The following is a 15,442-nucleotide window of genomic DNA, read 5'->3' as shown; positions in this document are numbered from 1 at the left end:
CACACAGAGGTCCTGCAGTACCGGCTCTGTCCAGCAGATGTCGGCAGAGTGGGGCGCTTCTGTGTCTTTCAGGCCGGATCTGACGACTCCCTCTCGGCTGCTGCGGCTCCTCAGTCTGACCCGCTGCGGCTCGGACCAGGACCAGGAGCTGCTCCGTCCGCGTGTGTGTGAGGCACAGTGTGTGTGAGGCACAGTGTGTGTGTGTGTGTGTGTGTGTGAGAGTGATACTCAGTCTGTGTGTGTGTGTGTGTGTTTGAGAGCGTGTGAGCGCGCGCGAGCGTGTATGTGTGTGTGTGTGCGCGTATGTGTGTGTGCCCATGGATTGAGTCTATTGTTGTCATCCCGGTGGTTTGCTCTGTACCCGGAGGATGCTCCTGACGAGCCGGGGCTCGGAGCTCTGTTCCCGCACAGAAGACACAGAATCCCCGCGGTGCATCACGGTAATTATTCTCCTTTATTGACTCCTTTATCTTTATTGTCTTCTGTGTTTTATTCTCATTAGAATTAAATGATCTCGCGTGAGTTTGTAGCATCGTCACTAACCGTAGAATCTCGGCTCATCCCGCCGGAGCCTCCGGGTTTGTTGACCCGCAGAAAGCGACTCTTAGAGCGGCCACAGAGATCCGAGCCCCGCGGAGCGAGTCGGTACCGAGCAGAGCTGCTGAGGAACCGGGTCCGTGAACGCATCAGTGTGAGAGACAGTGAAGGCAGCATCAGCTGTGGCCTGCAACACACACACGCACACGCACACACACACACACACACTAATGAGATGGTTCCAGCTCCACTCAGGTGAACTTTCCCTCCTGGTGACGTCTTCAAAGTGTCGTTCTGCATCTTTTAAAGCTCAAACGGTCACTGACGTGTTCCAGGTCTGTGGACACTCGTCATGTCAGTGACATGCAGCAGCTCCATCAGGAGGGACGTGAACCTTGGCTTTGACTTTGATTCAGAAAGTTTTAAAAGAATTAAAGGACCTCAGTTAAAGCTGGAGGATGTTTTTTCTCCAGCTCCCGACACGATGCTGCTGTTTTCAGTCTGATCTGTTGAAACTGTCAGATTCATGATATCTGGTTGTTCGGAGCCAGACTCTTTATCACAGGCAGCTGTGTTTTGGTAGCTGGAGTTTGAACGTGATGGTTTTTCTCTTTCCACCCCCGTCCATAAATCACAGGAGTGAAATCTGACTCAGGTCCAGGACCCACGTCTCAAACTCTGATGTCGTTTGTTTAATGAAGTCATCACTTCAGACCAGATGCATCATGGGTGGACGCTCTGTGGATAAATCACCCATCATGCTTTGTTTTTGTAACTAACCAGAGAAAACATCTAATTTTCTGCCTGTCGGTTGGTCTGTCAGGTGGAGCGCCGAGCGGCCGCCCGCTCGCCCTCCGTCCGGGGCCTCCACCCTCCTCTGGGCCTGCAGCCAGAGCTCCTCTGGGATTCAGTGCACTGACCACATGCAGCCGCGGCCACATGCTTCACATCGCAGCTCATTTTTAAAGCTTCTGTGAGAAGTCAGGGTTTGAGCCTGAGCGTCTGCAGAGCCTCCGCTGGCCTGAAACTAGATTCTGCAGTTTCTCCTCATGAGTTTGATCTCATCGGGGTTTGATGGATCAAAGCATCACGTGACCAAAACCAAAGTATCTGAACCGACAACGACCCAATGACCCAAACTCTCCTGGGTCTGATGTTTACAGGAGGAATCAGCAAAAACCACAATTCAAAAAGCCTGAAAGTTTAAAATCAGGAGAGTTTACTTCAGATGTGAGGAACCGTCAGGAGCCATTTTATTTTTATATTAAACCAACACTATGTTACTGTTACTGAGCAGCAGCGCCCCCTGCTGACACATGTTGTGATTGATTCTGTTGGGTTCTGACTGGGTCGTCCCACTCTCAACACTGGATATTACCCATGATCCTCTGCTTCCTGAACCAGAAGAGCTGCTGCTGTAACAAATCCACCAAACTCTGTTCAGAATTCTTCATATTTTAAAGTTTCCTGATGAATTTTGGAGATAAACTCTGGTTTTTAATAACTTTAAATCTTTTGAACTGATCTACAGTTCAGCTTCACTCCTCAACTTGCTGCAGCTGATTGTGAGTTCTCAGGTTCTTCAGGTTTTATGGAACCTCACTGATGTTCTGATGATTACAGAACATGTAAAGGAACCTGAACTCATTACGTCGTCCAGCTGCTGTGGATCCTCACGGCTCTTTGTTTCTCTTTGTTCCTCACTTTCATTGCATAATCCTGCTTTGGAGAAATTCCTAATCCACATGGTTTGCGTGTCCAGAGTACGACCGGTCATTGGTGAGGACCCTGCACAGAGGAAGTAGATTAATCTGGATTAATACCCTCGCTGCTTTGTTATGGGATGATTTACCAGCGGCCGTCTGGATCCAGCTGGGATTGTGTGCTTTGTTTTAAAAGAGACTTAAGTAGCTCAGATAGAGGTGATGATGTCATAACACGTCCTGTGAGAAGAGGAAGTCAAAAAGCTTCATTTCCTGGGATTCGTATCAAACCATTCTGACTCCAGGGTCGTGTTCCTGCAGCTCTTCAGTCTTCTTGTGTTTTTTAATCTGTGCGATGGACGAAACCTGCAGAACGATGCTCACTCACAACCACGTCTCAAATATTTACTCCTCAATATATTCATCTTCCATCCTCCTGACTCCTTGTTGTAGTTGCTGTAGTTGAGCTGTGATGTTTCCGCTCTCCTCTCTCTGCAGACTCTGTCATGAAGAAAGACATCGAGACTCTAATCGCAGAGGAACGCGCTGACATCATCTTGAAATATGCCACGGTGAGTTTGTTTCCAACTCACGGAACAGCCGGAGTTTACTACATTTTTATACGACATATACTTCAGGATCTCTTTCAGGATTTACACCGGAACACTTCAAGGTGAACTTTCATCATTTAACGTTGGCGGAAAAAATATTGGTATTTATCTTTAATTTATATGAAATATTTAAAAAAATTTTGAAAACACAAATTTATCGTCAACATTTTAAAGAACTACAGGTTTGGATGATTTAATGTGTGTGTCTGTGTGTCTGTGTGTGTGTGTGTAGGAGGTAGAGTTTACACTTGGGTGATTTTATGGCATGAGAAGGAGGTTCAGTGTACTCTGCGTGTGTGGGGGGGCAGTGCAGTGTGTGTGTGTGTGTGTAGGAGGAGGTGAGTACTCTGTCAGTGTGTTAATAACACATTGTGTAATAACCTGAATAAACCTCTTTAGAATCTGAAATGAAAAACATTCAGATAAACTACGATAAACAGACAGTTCTGGTCGGGGATGGCGGCGGCGGTCGGAGGTTAAATTTAGCTCAGCAGCTCGGGGCAGCGTGACGACAGGGGGGGGGGTCTGTCTCGCCATAGCCTCAGCAGTGACACACTGCATCTTGATTGACTTGACCCCGACCCCCGAGGCCCAACTGTCTCCTCACGGGACAACTCAACTACATCTGTAACTCAGGTCTGGTCGTTTTTTTTATCCATTTTTTTAAATCCAGAAAAGTTCGATATCATACGTTTATTTCACCGGATGTTTAATACCTGACACATTCAGGTTAGATCCCGTGAAGGTTTGAGGTCCGACCTCGTTCGTCACACAGAGTTTGAACCCACAGCTGAAAGGTTGAGTTCAGTAAAACATGAGGTTCGTTTTGTTGTGTGTTAAAAGTCCTGGATTCAGTCACTGGTTGATTTGAGTTCAAATCTGGCTCCGGCACTCGATGTCTCCAAACTGCCTGAGTGAGGAAGTATTTTTAGTCTTCTCACTTTCATGACGCTGACATCACTCACGGGGCCTCAGGGGCCTCGGACTCAACCTCGATGAAGCTGCACACCCCCTCCTCTCGCTGTGAGCAGGAGGCTGATTGGCTGCCGTCCAGTCAGGCAGACAGCCACTCAGCAGTGGGCTCTGTGGTCGACTGTCGCAGGATTAGCTGCCTCTGTGTTGTGTCAACACTGGAACCTGATTGGTGCTTAAATGGATTTTCCATGATACAAACATCAGAGCTGCAGTTGAGTTGATGCTCGTGTTTCTCTGTCGAGTTCAGTTTGACTTACTGAATGTGTTTGTGTAAACTGCTGCTTGTGTGTTTGTGTGGATGTGCAGCCCCGAAATATTCTTTCTTGTGAGGCAGCAAATCACCCCCAACCCCGAGAGGGCAAACAATATGATGATATAATAATAATTATACTATATATATATAATTATACTACTAACTATCATTCGGTCATCCGTCAGAACCCAGGTTCTTGTGCCTTGGAGCAAGGCATCTAACCCAAATATAACCCTGTATTTTTACCCTTATGAGAAAAATAGCTACGGTCGTTTTTTCAGGCAGATTTCACTGGTTCCATATAAAGTATTATAGTTTTAATGTGAGGTTGAGTACAGTGAATATAACTGTGTGTGTGTGTGTGTGTGTGTGTGTGTGTGTGTGTGTGTGTGTGTGTGTGTGTGTGTGTGTGTGTGTGTGTGTGTGTGTGTGTGTGTGTGTGTGTGTGTGTGTGTGTGTGTGTGTTACAGGGCAGGCAGGGCGGGGTGGAGATCGACCCTTGGGAAGATGCCGACTACAGCGTCTACAAAGTCACTGACCGTTTCGGCTTCATGCAGTAAGTCCGTCCTGTGTTACGCTGGTCTCACACTGTCCCTCCAGTTGGTGGCGCTGTGCAGCCATCTCTGTCAACTTTGTTTTCTGATTCTGTTTCATCATTTTTCCAGTGAGGACGAACTACCGGCCCCGACGGCACATGAAGAAAAGGTGAAGACTCAGGAAATGTCACAAATAATCTCTCTGCAATCTGCAATGTCTCCACTAGATGTCACTAAAGCCTACACAGTTAACCTTTCAGTCAAAGTATTGAAGTAAATGTATTTCGTCCTAATGACTGATATATTATTAAATGTTGATGTTAATGTTGTAGCTGCTGCAGGTGGAGCTGGATTATATACAGTTTATATATAGTCTATACAGTTTTATTGACAGATTTAAATTTTATTTATAGATGTATTTACAGATCTATTCATAGGGACATCTGAAAAAAGTGAAGGGTCATCAGATGCATATCTGTCTGTCTGTCTGTCTGTCTGTCTGTCCGTCTGTCTGTCTCTGTCTGTCCGTCTGTCTGTCTGTCTCTCTGTCTGTCCGTCTGTCCGCTGTCCGTCTGTCTGTCTGTCTGTCTGTCTGTCTGTCTGTCTGTCCGTCTGTCTGTCTGTCTGTCTGTCTGTCTGTCTGTCCGTCCGTCTGTCTCTGTCTGTCCGTCTGTCTGTCCGTCCGTCCGTCCGTCTGCCGTCTGTCTGTCCGTCTGTCTGTCTGTCTGTCTGTCCGTCCGTCTGTCTGTCTGTCTGTCTGTCTGTCTGTCTGTCTGTCTGTCTGTCTGTCTGTCTGTCTAACTGTGTATTTTGTCTCATTGACAGTTGAAGCAGCTGGAGATAGAGAGAACAGAGAAGTGGCTGAAGATGGTGAAGAAGTGGGATAAATACAAGAACAGTGACAGGGTGAGTAGCACAGACCAGAGGAGATTTGTTCATCAGGAGGTGGAGAACAAACCTGGAGCTAAAAGATTGGAAAACTGTTCCGTCTGTTCCTCACGTCTCCGATGGTGCAGCGTCGGCATGTTCTCTGACATCACGCACTGCTGCGGCTGTGTAACGGCTTTGTTTCCAGATGCTTCGCTCTAGGGATTAAACGGTTACAACATTTTCATACTGTCTCATCTATAATTTGCTACCACAGGTTAATTATCTATAGATGTGTAATTCAGGCAAATTATCAAGCTCCCATTCACCTAACAAACTGGCAGCTTAGACTTTAGTGTATTTTGGAATTTAATAATTACTGGAGCACCAGTCACCACAGCAGTGAGAACAACTAGGAAGCAAACAGCCACTAACATGACATCAGGGATTCTTTTACATCCTGAAGTCAATAGTTGGGATATTCTCTCGCGTCCTGCGGAGCTGCCGACATGCGGCTTCACGTTGAAGGTATTTTAAATCCATCCAACCCACACAGGTAAACAAACCAGTGTATGTTATATTCACAGCAGCTACACACACACACACACACACACTCTGTTCGCTCAGGGATGTAAAAACCCTTTGCCTCGTTCTTGTGAACAGTGTCGTAGGCGAGCTGTAGGTGGTTAAACTTTCCATCTTCGTCTCTCTAACCCTTCCGGCTCTTCATGTTGGTCGGTGTTGATGTTCTTCTTCCTCTTCTCTCTGGCTGTCAGATGGTGAATCGAGTGTATAAGGGCGTCCCGCTGCAGCTCCGGGGCCGAGCCTGGGCCCTGATGCTGGATGTGGACAGGGTCAAGAGGGAGAACGAGGGCAAGTATGAGGTCAGTGTGTTCTCTGTGAAAATCTAGATAATAATCATATTAACTTTATTTATATAGCACCTTTAAAAACAGGACTTACAAAGCAGACACAAGAAACTGTAAAAATCCATTCACACAAAAGACAATGAAGGTTGTATTATGAATTCTCTACTCTCAAGTATCTGAAAGCACCTGGTGGATGTTCTCCTCTTGTTGTTCCTCAGAGGATGAAGGAACAGGCCCGACTCTACTCGGCTGAGATCAAACAGATCGACCTGGACATCAACCGAACCTTCAGAAACCACATCATGTTCATGGATCGCTTTGGAGTCAAGTAAGAGACGAGTGCTGGGTATTCATTATCTCCACAGAGGACTGTTGGTATGAACTCTACTGGGTGATGTTCTAGTTATAGATATAAACTCAGTAACGTCCAGTTCATGTCCAATCAGGGAGCCCGTTGGCTATCAGCTGATGATGAATCAGCCTCTGGGGACAGGAGCCAACATCTTTGGTCCTCAGACAGCTGAGATCTGGGCCAGGACTCCGTCTTCTCTCCACACTGTTCACAGTGGGACTAGTTTCTATATCGCACGAGTCGAATGTTTCTCACATTCAACACAGTGATGGTGTTTGTAGGAGTTTTATGTCCAGACGACAGATGCAGATAAATTAAAAACCGGTGTCCCCCCCCCTCTTTCTCTCCACAAGAGCTGTGGGCAACCAAAGCTGCTCAAACCTGATTGGTCAAACTAGAAACAGAAACCAGAAGCTTCCAGCCCTAAAATCTGTTTATAGATCGTACACAAGTGAGACTGAAGCATCAGAACCTTCTGGAACGTTTTATATGAACTCAACTTTAATGTGTAACAGGATCAATTTGCAGTTTCTTCCTTCAAACATGAAAAAGTGTCTGTGAAGATCCTCAATGGTCAAAAGTAAGTGGACACTCAGCGGTCGCCCTCACTCAGGCTCTGATGTGAAATCCTTCAACATCTGGAACCCAGAGAGAGAGAGAGAGTTTGTTTCTGCAGCTCACGGGTGTGGAACAACACGCTCGGGCGTCCACGTTCCTCTGTTCCGTGTCCAGGTTGTAATGTGCAAGGTTTCAGTTCAGATGGATTGAGGAGGAAGAGAAGCGGAGACACTGTGACCTCGGTGTGAACCGGGCCGAGAGAGAACCTGATCCTGTACCGCTGTGATGTCACTGACAGTTTAATAGACCGCAGGCCGGTTCTGGAGCGGAGGTGGAAAATCTGGGGCAGTTTTCAATATTTAATATGAGTTCAGAGGCTCTGCAAGAACCGAGTGTTTCACAAAGACAGAGAGAAGTGGTAGAACTGAGTTCTCTCCGTCCTGTGTTCTCTGTTTCTGAGGTCTCTTGGTTCTCTGTGTTCTCTGAGACAGAACGTTTGATGGTTCTCTGTAGGAACCGTTTGAATCACACACAGCCTCAGTGACACATGATTCATGGAATTATTGAATAAGTGACATCATTTCTCTTCCTCTCCTCCTGTTTTACTCCCTTCATCCTACGTTCTTTTATACCTCTCCTACTCTCCCCTCCTCCCTCGTTTCCTCTCCTCCCTCCTCTCCTCCTCTCTTCAGGCAGCAGTCCCTCTTCCATGTCCTCTCAGCGTATTCAGTCTACAACACAGTAAGTAGCTGGTTTTTCTCTCCATCACATGAAACATTAAAATTCCTCTTTAACTTAAAAAACAAGATTTTCCTTCTGCGCAGATTCGTACTTACTGTGAGCTGCAGCATTACAGAATGCTTGTGTATTGTTATAGTATTTATTATATTATTATTATACTCTCTCTCATGATTGTTGAAGATTTCAGAGGTTATTATTATGACCTCTTATTTTAAATCACAGCAGCTAAATAGTTTCTCTCCCATTAAACATGCAGGTGATAACTTAATCAAGAACAAATAAATTATACCTTCAGAAAACCTTAATAATAAGTTGATTATAAATCTGTTGTATATGACTTATTATTACATATTAGAATATATTATCACATTATCACAATATATAATATATAACCAAAAAATGAACTTCATTATTTCTGAAAATCACAATTTAATTGAACATTAGCCGACTTGGTGGAACAACATCGCTGCTACAGAGGCTAAAAAACATTTCAGGGACAAACGAGTCAAAAGACTTTGTTCAACTACCCCTTTAAAAAAGATCATATTTTTAATTATGAAAACAAAAGTAATGACTGAAGCTGTGATCAGGGACCTTCACAGCAGAGTAGTTCAGGATCTGTATTTCTACCTTTAGGACCTTTTAGTGTTCGACAGGGAAACGTCGACTCTGTACATTTTATTTCTGTTGAGGTGAAAATATAAACATCTATGGAAACTCTGAAAATGTGCTTCATGTTATTTCCTGCCGCCTGCAGGAGGTGAGCTACTGCCAGGGGATGAGTCAGATCGCCGCCCTGCTGCTCATGTTCATGAACGAGGAGGACGCCTTCTGGGCCCTGTCGCAGCTGCTGACCAATCACAAGCACGGCATGCACGGTGAGCTGACCTCATCTGGACAAACACTGCTTCCTGATCACGGCTTCTCAGGCCTGGGTCAGATTTCTTATTGCGTGAGATTAAAAAGTCTCTCTCTCCTCCCTCTCTCTTTCTAAAGGCTTTTTTGTTCCCGGGTTTCCCAAACTCCAGCGATTCCAGACACATCACGATCAGATTATTTCCAAACTCATCCCAAAACTGAAGAAACATCTGGTGAGGTCACAGTTACACAAGAGTTTCATAACAGAGAGCGAGGGCGACTCAACAGCAGCGAGAGCTCTGTTACGAACACTTCGTGATGACGTCTAATGTGAGTTTCTGTCAGTTCACTGATCCTCACACTTCCTCCACATGTCTCTTGTCTCTCTGCAGGACAGGGAGCAGATGTCTGCAGGGATTTACAGCACTAAATGGTTCCTACAGTGTTTTATTGACAGGGTGAGGAACCTGCCTGATTCATGTTTTCCATCTTTATCCACTTCTCATCTCACCCTGTGTTGTTTCCATCCAGATGGGAAAATAGTTTGTTTCCCAAGATGAACAGTAGGTGGTGCTAATTCCTCCGGAGGAAAAGGGTGCAACAGGGCGACCTGACATCCGATAAGTGAGGCCACACACGAAAGTTCCCGATATTCAAACTCCAAACAAACTTACTACACTTCCCATAATGCAGCTTTGTTAAGATCATCTTTAAATGGCAAAACCCACGGACTGTAAATAAAGACAGACGACAGGACGAGTCTCTAAAAGTGAAGCTGCAGCGTCTTCATCGCCCCCTGGTGGCTGGCTAATTGTTTATATTGACAGTGTGAGGAACCTTCTCGATTCATGTTTTATATCTTTATCCACCTCACATCTCACGTCCTGTTTCCATCCAGATGTGAAAACAGTCAAACAACAAAAAAATATCGGCGACATGACAGCTCCCTAAAGTGAGGCTTAACCATCTCATCTCCCCCTGGTGGCTGGCTGCAGAATAGCTCATAAGCCCTGCCTCCTCCTTGTTAGCCGATGGGACGCGGACCAAACAATAAGTAGACGTTAACTAAATGTTTCTTATCTCACTGATGTTTGTTCAAGTTGTTTCTGATCAGTTTGGTTCTTATTAGATATTTGATGATATAAAAACAGGCTGAGAGGTTATGATTGACAGATGAGACTGACTCACTGTGTGTGGGCGGGACCTTGATACCACAGCTCCACTCCATGATCACTACTGCACAGACTCAAGATGGCAGCGTTAGGGATACGCTAACGATTCATTTTAGTACAGTGGAGACGTGTAAACGATTTCTTTAGGTTGGTCTATGTCCCATCTGCTAACATGGATGAGGCAGGGTTTACATGACCTATACTGCAGCCAGCCACCAGGGGGCTATCAGGACACTGTGGCTTCAACTGATCTAGGTCATGAAAACATCTATGTTTGCTGTTCCCTTTAAAAATGTATGTTCAATGTCTCCACTTTGTTTGTAGATTATATTCATTGTTAGCATTAGCGTAGCTTTCCAAGTAAAGAGCGCCACCTACAGAGCCTTCAACAGAAGCTTCAGATTATGTTAAATTCAGCCTGAAAACACAACTGCAAGTTTTCCCAAGAAATACTGACACAAGAAAACTGTCAATTATCTTGTGATAATTTTTCATGATTTCAGCAGGAAAATGTTTCTGGTGATATCTGAGCTCTGGGATGTTACATTAGAGCATTAAGAGCTGTTAGGCTGAACTGCTATTAGTCTCCTCTGCCCACAATCCTGTGGTGGAGGTCTGGCAGCGTCCGGCTGCTGTCAGCACTTCCCTGCTCGGCTCAGAGGGGCCTCCGGGGCCCCTGAGGTCTGGGAGGGAACCAAACAAACCTCCTGACTCCGGCCAGGACCGAGAGCTGCATGTACGTGAAACCTCCGGCACGTTGAGATAAGTCGCAGTAATGTGGGGACTTGTTGTGTCTGTGATTCTGCAGACGCCGTTCATCCTGAACCTTCGTCTGTGGGACATTTTCATCCTGGAGGGAGAGAAGCTGCTCACCGCCATGTCCTACACCGTCCTGAAGATTCACAAGAGTAAGAGACGACCACACGTTCCACACAAAACATAAATCATCTGCTCCGGCTGAATATTCTACATCAGTGGTTCCCAAACTAAGGGTCCGGACCCCCTGGCCGGCCACGAGACACAGGAAGAGGGTCACAGGATGACTTCCTGACATCAGATACAATTTAAAAACAATTCTCAATATCATACTTTAGCCGTATTGGTTCCAAAAGCCAAAACATACGAGGTAACTTCAAAATAAAATCATGCAAATAATCATCAGCCCTCTGAGAGCACCGGCTGTTTACTGTGCATCTGCATGTGTGATAATAATGTTTCTACTTTGTTTTTATACTTTGTTGTTCCGATCCCCAGGAGGAAGTTGGGTTTCGGTGCAGTTGCTCCAACCAACAGTAGAAATGTATCCACACTAATAACACTGTTTGTGCAGAACGTCTGGTGAAGATGTCGCTGGAGGAGCTCAGGGAGTTTCTGCAGGAGAGAATCGCTCAGACGTTCTTCTACAGCGACGACGTGATCGTGGAGCAGCTTCAGGCCTCCATGTCGGAACTGAGAAAAATGAAGCTGGACTTTCCTCCTCCAGGTACAGAACCTGAGTCACTGAACCTGAGTCACTGGACCTGAGTCACTGAACCTGAGTCACTGGACCTGAGTCACTGAACCTGAGTCACTGTATCTATACAGATACCTTCCTTTTTAAAATCACTCAAAATCATGCAAGAAAACAAGTTGAAGTTCTTAACAGAACCAAGTGTTTGATGTGAACACACATTTCTACATAAGGATGTGATATGGGTCAGGGAGTTACTCTCTTTCTTTACCGTTGTGACCTGCAGGGGGCACCAGAGGGGAAGCCAGTTCCTCACATTCTTCCTGTTCCTGACACAATTGATCACAGACTGTTTATAAAGATGTTTGTAGACTCCGGGTCCAGAAAGTGAAGCAAACGAGGAAGTGGCTGAAACCGCTTCTCCTAATATGGTTACTTCTTAAAAAAACAAGATGGCGTTGGACAAAGTGAGGCTTTAAAACAGCAGCTCACAAACCGAAGAGTGACGTCACAGCTGGTTGAACTAAACAGATGTTTTTTGCTTAAATGTATCGTCTTCATAAAGTAAAAACCTAAACGCACGACTTGTGTGATTGTATCTGGTCCTGTTGTTTTCAGGGAAGCCGGACGAGTTGCCTCGGAAGCCTCTGGGCCAGGAGCTGCCGGTGCTGCTCAGTCCGGTCAGAGTGAAGACGTCCTCCGCCAGCAGCTTCCCCAAAGCTGGACTGAGCCTCCACATCATCTCCCACCAGCCCGACACCATATCCCCCGACCAGAGCCCCTCCAAGGACCCCAGGGACCTCGATGCTGCAGAGGAGGCTCCGCTACCTTCCCCAGACCCCATCATCATCCACAGCCAGGCGCCGCTCACCCCCGATGGGTCTCCGCTGATGGGGCCTCCGCCTTATCAGCCCCCGGGGAGCCAAACGGTGTTCACAGCGGATCAGCCGTCACTGCCGGATCACCGTGGGGATGAAATGACACCAGATGCAGCAGCTGCCACAGCTCGGCGGATTGCAGATACCCTCTCCCCTGACTCTTCTGCAGCCGTCAGCACTGACCACTCCTCCCGCGGCGTCCCACGGACCGTTTCGGCGCCTGTAGTCCAGGTGGCGTCGCCAGGTTCGGTCCTGGCTCACTCTGGGAGTCTGTCGGCAGCTGAGGCGGCTGAGGACGGTTTTGTGGTCGAGCTGCCGAAGCGGAACTGGAGTTCAGCCCCAGAGGAAACACAGACACCTGATGTTTCATGAACCCACAACACGCAATGATTTATTCAGGAGGTTCCATCTTTGTTTACTTGATCATTTGTCAGTTTTGGTGGAGAACAACAGAATTATCAGTCAGATCATCAGTGTCGAGCAATAACTGCTTTAAAGTGTGTTTTCAGTTTCAGGTTGAAGATCTAATCTGTCAACTGGTGATGTCATTATTTTCCTTTTCTTAAGAATCCTGAAAAGTTTCTGAACGACTTTATATTTTTAAATCTGTTTTCAGGCAAAGCAACAGCGTCAACATTTTAAAACTTCTGTCCGTTTTTCAGATGTGGATGAAAACACAGTGAGAGTCTATTGAGTCTATTGTGATTTTCAGGTAAATTTGGTCTGAATAAGTTGCATTGTGGGAAGTGTAGTAAATCTTTGGGAGTTAAAGTCAGGAATTCTCGACGTACTGCTTTAATTTTTTTCAATATTCTTTCTTTTATTAAATCTGTCTCATGTCGTGGATGTAAAATAGTGATAAATCTGTGATCCAAACCTGCAGCTGGTGTCAGTCGACAGAACAACAGGACAAATGATCGATGATTAGATCCTCAGATGAGTGAAAACCTCGACCTGTACAGAACAGGTCCAATCACACTTTACCCTCCACTAAATATTCCTCTGTTCAATAGTTCTTCTCACTTCTCATGAACAAAGTTTGTGATTAGTGAAGATTTGTGCTCGTTCCCAGACTCGGTGAGATCAGAGGAGACGACAGACGGCGAGGAGATCAAACCGTTGCTTCCATCTAACGTTCTGTCACCTGGGAGCTGAGACACGTAAAGAGGCGTCAACCTTTACAATATACAAAAAAAACTTTTCTAGTTTTGTAATGTTTCGTCAGAGAACAGAATGTTTGTTTGCTCGGCCTTTGTAAAACGTTTGCTAGCAGAGTTACAGTTTTATTTTTTGTACTATCGTCTCGATGCCTTATTTGTATCGGCTTCAGTTCATGTGTGTGACATGCGTGCACAGCAACAGAGGCACTGAGAGGATCTGACTGGACGGGACTTTCAGGGGATGGACTGAACACCTCTGACACAGTGAGCTGGCTCACTGTTATGATTGTACACATCCAAACCTGTTGAGCTCATTTCAAATACGTGGATTTCTAGCTCAGTAATTTATTGTTTTGTCCTGTTACAGAAAGGTCATTTAAAAACTGTCCTTTTCCAGACCCGGAGTATCTGCTGCCTTTCCACCGAGGTGCTTGAAACGTGGAGATAAACCCTGTTTTTAATCTTAAAGAAACTCAGCAGGAAGTAGACGTCACAGCTGCTGTTGACTTTGTGTTTAGAAAGTTCAGTATTAAGTAGAAGAGTTTCTCCATCACAGAGAAGGAAACTCAGCTTTGTGCTTAGAAATAGTGAGAGATCGACATCTTGTGGTCAGTTTAGGTAAAGCATGTCTTTCTTTAGAGGAGAAAAGAGATGATTTGAACTTTTAGATCAGAAAATCAGATCGAAAATTCTTGTGATTTGAGGCCATAACTTTGAATTCTGTGAATATGTTTTGGCTTTTTATGACGTTTGACTGAATTTCAGTGTTGAACTCCAGATCGTTTGTATTCAAGTTAAACATTTAACAGTTTTATTGTACGTTGAAACAAGCAGAAACTTTCCCAGGACTTTGAAGAGGTTGATGAAAATCTGGAGATGAAACAATACAACTTTTATCATCCTTGATGTCTGCGTGATTCTTACTCTTTTTTTCAATTTTTAATAGAGCACTGGTTTTACATTTGATTCATTTGCAGTGATTTCGATCTTGACTCTGTTCTGCTTCTGTTGGCCTGGACATTCACAGAGAGCTATTCTACGTCCAGTAACTGGTACTTTCCAGGTACTTTGCATTTCTCTCACCTTCTTTCAGGATTGAAAAACACTAAATAAAACCTGTTTCCAGTGGGACACTGCTCCAGAAAAGCCTCAGTTTACTGCATCAATTGGTTCATAATTTGATTAATTGCAGATTTGTGCATTTGGTTTATCATCCTGCTGAAGAGACTCAAATCCTCACATTAAAAAATGAATTATTTTGGTTTACACTGAGCTAATTTGTTGGAAAACTAATTTGTTCTGTCATTATACCAAAGTACAATGATATTATTAGACGCTTCAATATTCATATACATTTTAAGAAGCAAATATTTAGCTTTTCTTTTACATAAACCACAACCACCTCTTCATGTGTGAAACAGCGCTCCCTGTGGCCATGTGAAGATGGTGCAACACCTGGACAGGTGAGTGCGCTCTGATCACATGTCTGCAGCAGGTGAAGAAGTGAACGGCAGCCATCATCAGTCTTATAATATGTATATATATATATATATATATATATAATATATAACACATGGGTGTTTAAAGTGAACTAATGCGTTAACATACAGGAAAGTAAACAAACACCAGCAACATAAAGAATTTAAACATTTAAACCAGCAGAAAACACAGGACTAAGATGGCTGCCGGTTAGCTTCCTGCTAGCTTAGTCTGGATACAAACAGCTGATCAGATTGTGACTACATCAATAAAATAATCCAAACTCACGATTTATCACTTCAACGTGTTCAGAACCAACAGAGGAAAATATCTTTTGATTCTCCTGCTGTTAGCAACCGTAATTATGCTAATCGTTATCTGAAGCAGTTATGCTAAACGAAGCTAGCATTGTGGACATAGGCCTTTTTTACCAATACAGTTAG

General features: G+C 44.9%; 1 protein-coding gene across 1 annotated transcript; it reads left to right on the top strand.

Moving 5' to 3' along the window:
* Positions 1 to 115: 115 nt before the first annotated feature.
* LOC118099650 (USP6 N-terminal-like protein) lies at positions 116 to 14,421 on the top strand. The gene is made up of 14 exons (XM_035144388.2): positions 116 to 440; positions 2,739 to 2,812; positions 4,550 to 4,635; positions 4,745 to 4,784; positions 5,441 to 5,521; positions 6,259 to 6,366; positions 6,570 to 6,679; positions 7,954 to 8,002; positions 8,760 to 8,880; positions 8,999 to 9,093; positions 9,253 to 9,318; positions 10,841 to 10,940; positions 11,363 to 11,515; positions 12,101 to 14,421. The coding sequence occupies exons 1-14, from the start codon at positions 284 to 286 to the stop codon at positions 12,730 to 12,732; spliced, it is 1,872 nt and encodes a 623-aa protein (XP_035000279.2). The 5' UTR covers positions 116 to 283; the 3' UTR covers positions 12,733 to 14,421.
* The last annotated feature ends 1,021 nt before the right edge of the window (positions 14,422 to 15,442 follow it).

Source organism: Hippoglossus stenolepis, chromosome 1 (genome assembly GCF_022539355.2).
Source record: "Hippoglossus stenolepis isolate QCI-W04-F060 chromosome 1, HSTE1.2, whole genome shotgun sequence".
Taxonomy (NCBI): Eukaryota; Metazoa; Chordata; class Actinopteri; order Pleuronectiformes; family Pleuronectidae; genus Hippoglossus; species Hippoglossus stenolepis.
Note: the sequence above shows the minus strand (reverse complement) of the source record. Positions and strands in the feature narration are given on the sequence as shown.

Bases quoted from the DNA above. Each gene is read 5' to 3' on its own strand.
- LOC118099650 (XM_035144388.2), top strand. From the start codon at position 284: ATGTGTGTGTGTGTGCGCGTATGTGTGTGTGCCCATGGATTGAGTCTA. The intron at 8,881-8,998 runs GTGAGCTGACCT...CTCTTTCTAAAG, and splicing joins TCACAAGCACGGCATGCACG to GCTTTTTTGTTCCCGGGTTT. The intron at 10,941-11,362 runs GTAAGAGACGAC...CTGTTTGTGCAG, and splicing joins CGTCCTGAAGATTCACAAGA to AACGTCTGGTGAAGATGTCG.